This window comes from Crinia signifera, chromosome 5 (genome assembly GCF_055691185.1).
Source record: "Crinia signifera chromosome 5, ASM5569118v1, whole genome shotgun sequence".
Taxonomy (NCBI): domain Eukaryota; kingdom Metazoa; phylum Chordata; class Amphibia; order Anura; family Myobatrachidae; genus Crinia; species Crinia signifera.
The window spans coordinates 278,279,841-278,285,345 of record NC_139221.1 but is presented as its reverse complement, the minus strand read 5'-3'; the positions used below and the strand labels follow the sequence as shown (position 1 = coordinate 278,285,345).

General features: G+C 49.4%; 1 protein-coding gene across 1 annotated transcript; it reads left to right on the top strand.

The window, feature by feature from the left end:
* The first annotated feature begins 531 nt into the window (after positions 1-531).
* Positions 532-4,292, top strand: LOC146079710 (uncharacterized). The gene is made up of 2 exons (XM_083186372.1): positions 532-695; positions 3,247-4,292. Exons 1-2 carry the CDS (start codon positions 572-574, stop codon positions 4,134-4,136), a joined length of 1,014 nt encoding a protein of 337 aa, XP_083042498.1. The 5' UTR covers positions 532-571; the 3' UTR covers positions 4,137-4,292.
* The last annotated feature ends 1,213 nt before the right edge of the window (positions 4,293-5,505 follow it).

The window sequence follows — 5,505 nt, the reverse complement described above, 5'->3', positions numbered from 1 at the left end:
TACGTGGCAGGATAATAGCGAGGATTCGGCCGAATCCGTATCCTCAAGCGGTAACTCAGGTGAAGTGGATTCGCAAAGCAGCGAATCCGGTCCACAAGAGGAAGCTCCCTTTGCTGTTGCAAGCGGAGAAGGCGAGGCTAGCGACGGGGACCAACAAAGTGATTCTGAAATGAATCCTGTAGAGGGGGTTAGAAATTCTAACGCCAGATCTAGACGGGCAGCGAGGAGAAGGTTGGTCGCGGAGAAGGCTAGGGAAACCAATATGGCGCCACAAGGGGCCAGGACGCAACCGGGTCGCTCATATGCAGACGCGGTTGCAGGGAGGAACACAGAGGGTAACACCGTGTCATTAGACACATCGGCGCTTACATCTATATGCGCAGCGGTGGTGTCGGCAGTGGCTCCTCTGTTAACCACCGGGACAGGTGGGCAGGGGGGAACTGCCCCTTCGGCAACTTTGGAGTCAGTATCTGACCTCATAGCCAAAGCGATAGCTCCGACTATTACTGCAGCGCGAGGGGGAAATGTCATTTCCTCTGCTGAAAAGGTATCGCCGAATGTCCCACCTGTGATGGGGGTTGTTAACGAACCTCTATTGACAGGTCAAAATTCCACGGAACAAGCCATGGAAGGAACATCGTCAAGCCGAGGAGGAAGTGAACGTAGAAGAAGGAGGGCAGCATCTTCTGATACTGGTGAGTCCACGAATGATCCTGACTGGACTGGGGATGATAATGCAGGGTCCAGCAGTGGGGGGTCAGAGGATTCATCGGTAGAGAAGAAAGCTAAGCGGAAAAGATCTGCAAAGTCTCGTAAGAGACGGCGCCGAAATGAAACCTCTGATTCCTCATTAGCATTGACGTCTTCCGAGGATAAGTCATCTTCGGACGGCGTCGTGAGGAGACGAAGGCGGAAGAGGCGTAGGGAATATAGGTCCCATAGCTCCGGGTCCTCCAATGTATCGGTTGAGTCTGATGCAGTGCAGTGCGCAAACACCGCTGTTAAGCGGGGTTTGCGCCCTAGGGCTAGAGATAGGATCAGAAAGGGGCGCTATGTAGATATCTTTGCTTTAACAAGCAAGGATAGGCGGGCCCTTCTAGCCGCAAGGAAAAAAGGACCCGCTAGCGAGGATGCATTTCGCACTTATAACAACTGGGTAAGAGGCATACTAATTTTTGCGGCCTGTTATTTAGAGACACATCCAGATGAATATGTGAACCTGGTGAGATACCAGTTCCTTATTCATAAACTCTACACCTCTTACGTCGGTCCCGGTTGGCGGGTCTATGACGAAGAGTTTAGGAGGAAACAGCATGGCTGGGAGGTGTACGATTTTGGTAAGAAAGACGTAGAATTATACGGCGAAGTTGCCGAATCGGCTACACCTATTAGGGCTCCTGAGAATAAGGGGTGGGTAAGGCAGTATGGGAGCAGGCCTTACAATAATATTAATAAGGGAAGTAATACGAAACATGGCCATGGTAGGTGCTACTCATTTAATAATGGGCAATGCAACCTGGGTAACCGGTGTCGTTTTCGGCACCTTTGTATCAGATGCGGAGGTCAACACGCAATCAAGGATTGCACAAAACCTCCAACTGGTGGGGGAGCTGGGGCTCAGTCCACGACGAAACAAAGCCGCGGTCCAGCGGCGCCTGTCGTTGGATAGAGCCCCAACTCCAATTGTATTGGTCAGGATGTTACCATGGCTGGAACGGTATCCGGACAGAGATGGAGCAATATTTTTGCAGTCCGGATTTTCAGAGGGTTTTCAATTACCTGTTTCCGCTCCAATTAGTACGGGTAGTAAGGGAAACTTACGCTCGGCCATGGAACACCCTGACATAATATCACAAAAAGTTGAAGCCGAGGTAAAGCTAGGTCGCATGGCAGGCCCGTTTGCAACACCACCAGTTGAGGGACTAATTTTGTCCCCTATTGGGGTGGTTCCCAAAAAAGTTAAGGGAAAGTTCAGGCTGATTCAGCATCTTTCTTGTCCTAGAGGGTCGTCTGTCAATGACGCCATCGATGATGAATTATGCACAGTTAATTATTGTTTATTTGAGGATGCTATAGACATCATTAAAAAAAATTGGTCCTGGCGCCCTCATGTGCAAATTGGATGTTGAATCAGCTTTTAGACTATTACCTTTGCATAAGAACGCATTTCGGTACATGGGATTTAAATTAAATGGGGGCTTTTACATAGATAAATGTTTGCCCATGGGTTGCTCCATTTCATGTGCTTATTTTGAGCGCTTCAGCACATTTTTGCAGTGGTGCCTGCAGGAAGTGTCGGGAGTTGACAGCATTACTCATTATTTGGACGACTTTCTTTTAGTGGGTCCTCCAAATTCTGACCTGTGCCTTAGTTTACTAGAAGCAGCGCTTGAGTTATTTAGGGATTTCGGGGTTCCCGTGGCAGGGGAAAAAACCGAGGGACCTACGACTGATTTGGTGTACCTCGGAATTGAAATTGATTCCGAGCGAGGTCTGTGTAAACTTCCACTAGATAAAGTACACCGGTTGCATGACGAAATAACTTATGCCATCGCGGCTGCTAAGTTAACACTTAGACAGGCTCAATCTTTATTGGGCCTGTTTAATTTTGCACGTAGAGTAATACCCATGGGCAAAATATTTTGTAGAAAGCTGCAGCGAGCGACAGTCGGGATTCGCAAACCCCACCATTTTCTACGTCTATCTTCAGAAATGAAGAGGGATCTGAAAGTGTTGGAAATGTTTCTGGATAATTTCAACGGCATATGCATATGGCAAGCTCCAGCCGTTGCAAATGCGGAGTTGGAATTATATACAGATGCCGCAGGATCTTCCGGATTCGGCGCATTTTATGCGGGACGTTGGTGCGCAGAGGCTTGGCCCGAATCTTGGGCACGAGACGGCATGACCAAGAATATGCTATTATTGGAAATATTTCCAATAATGGTCGCCTTAGAGCTCTGGGGCGCAGAATTGGGAAACAGGGAAGTAGTCTTTTGGTGTGATAACTTAGGGGTTGTCCAATCCATTACACAACTAAGGTCAACCTCTCTCCCAGTTTTGCGCATTCTAGCACGGATAGTGTTGATGTGCTTGGCGAACAATATTACGTTGCGAGCCAAGCACGTCCCAGGCGTACTTAATGAAGTAGCAGATGCATTGTCCCGTTTCGAATGGGTAAGATTCAGGCAACTTGTGCCGTTAGCCCAGAAGTATGGTGAACAATGTCCATCTTTTTTATGGCAGGTGCCTCTGGAGGGGTAGAGGAGCTGGCCCTGCGGTCGCTAGCGCCAGCAACATTTAGAGCTTATCTGGCCTCATGGGAGCGCTGGGGCGAGTTCTTGCTTGAACAGGGTGGCACAGGTAAGAGCTATAAGCGTCTTATTAATGCCTATGTATGGAGCCTGTACACGGAGGGTAAGTCCAGAAGTTTTGTTGGACGCTCTCTGGCAGGCATATCATTCTTTTTGCGTCTTGGTGGGAAGAGAGACATCACCAAGTCTTTCTTGCTTTCCAGGATGCTAAAGGGATGGGCCAGAGCCAGGCCGGTTTTGCCCGACAGGCGACGGCCGATTGATGCCGGCCTGTTGCGTCGAATCTCGAGGTCCCTAAGAGTAATTTGCTCAAACGATTACGAGGTTCGACTTTTCAGGTTGGCCTTTGCCATGGCTTTCCATGGGGCGTTCAGAGTAGGCGAGTTGGTGTCCGCAACCAGGGCATCTCCCTCGCCTATGCTGTTCGGCCACGTCGACGTGCACCACGACGGTTTATGGTGCAAGATTCAGCGCTCAAAGACCGATGTAGCGGGCAGGGGGCAGTGGGTCCATTTGGGTCGGAGTGGCGACCGCCGGATCTGTCCGGTGGCGGCGGCTCTGGCTTACGTGGAGTTGCGGCCTCAATTGCCCGGGGCCTGGCTGATGCACATCGACGGGTCCCCACTTACTAACTTCCAGTTCAGGTCGGTTTTCAGGCGCTGTATATTGCATCAGGGTCTTTCTCCAGCCGACTTTGGGACACACTCTTTTCGTATCGGCGCCGCTTCGGCAGCCGCTGCGGCGGGTTGGTCTCAGGTCGACATACGAGCACTCGGAAGATGGCGGTCTGGTGCTTTTAAGCGATACATCAGGCCGACATAATCCAGTGAGCCCATTTGAGGAGTAGCCGCTCGCCCAAACACGCTTTAGTGTTTGAGGGGCCTTGAGGAATTTTTTGTGTTATCACCAGTCTTAAATTAGGCTCTAGCCAACTGGTGGAAGATTTGTGTTTTTTGCCTCAAGTCAAATCGGGTGACCCCCCCCCCCCCCCCCTCCCACCGTAGAATAAGGAACAACAGGTAGGGATTATACGTAATTCGAGTGGGTCAATAATCAAATTAGTATTAAATAGATCACCTAATCACATTCCTATTAGTTATCAACAATTTAATATAAAACTGCAAAATCACCTTTAAGGGAATCTCCCGGGCCCCCCTTTAAAATGTTGCCAGATGTTTGCCATTATTTCAAATTTTCTAACGGTATATATCATTTCAACTTACAGGTCAACGCTTGGACACCAATATGATTTGGATGGTGGGACATTCATTTATTTATTGGTTGTCCTTGTCCCAGGTCACCACGGATACGGAACGTTTCCCTGAGACGCGATTTATCCGTTGGCTGGGGCGTAGAGGTATGAGGTGGTCCGCGTTGAGGGGTCTCTTGGATGAGTCAGTTAGGGCCTTTGGATACCCAATTTTTGTCATCATCCACTTGGGGGGCAACGACCTCACGCATAATTCCGGTCTCAATATTCGATTTGAGATTAGGAATTTATTGCTGGACCTGATCAGAGAATGGAGATTTTGCTGTTTCTTCTGGTCAGAGATTATACCTAGGAGGGTTTGGAGAGATGCACTCAATCCGGGCGCCATTGATTTGGTACGTAGGCGGATCAATTCCGTAGTCGGCAGGGCTATAGTAACGGAGGGCGGAGTGGTCGTCAGGCACGAGGCCATATCCTTTAGAAACGAGACCCTGTACAGACCGGATGGGGTGCACCTCTCTGTAGTCGGGATGGATTTGTTTTTCCAGAATTTAATAGACGCATTGAGAAGTTTAGAGGTTTAGCTGAGGGAGTATTTGGAATTAGGTTGGTGGCGGGTCAGTTCAAGTTGAACTGATATGGCGGAAAGAACGGTAATTAAATTAGAGCTGTATGTACACTTAGCTGGTGGTTGATGTCGGGATGTGGGCATCACCGATCCAGGTGGGCCCACATCTGGACCTTAACGATCATCTACTTCGGATAGCATAAATTCTTGCGGACATTTGTAGTTTAGGGCAGATGGCCCAATTTTTTGATGACTCGGGCAGAGTGGTGAGCTCTGCCTTAGTGCTATTTGCGAGGTCAGGGGCAGAAGCAGAAGATCAGCCCCCTGGCCTTAAGGGCAATTGGCCCCTTTTGAAAAGTCCGCTTCATAATTGAGCCGTTGTCTTGGACGCTGGCAGGTGGCCGGTCCTTGGC

Bases quoted from the DNA above. Each gene is read 5' to 3' on its own strand.
- LOC146079710 (XM_083186372.1), top strand. From the start codon at position 572: ATGGGGGTTGTTAACGAACCTCTATTGACAGGTCAAAATTCCACGGAA. The intron at 696-3,246 runs GTGAGTCCACGA...TTTTTATGGCAG, and splicing joins GGCAGCATCTTCTGATACTG to GTGCCTCTGGAGGGGTAGAG.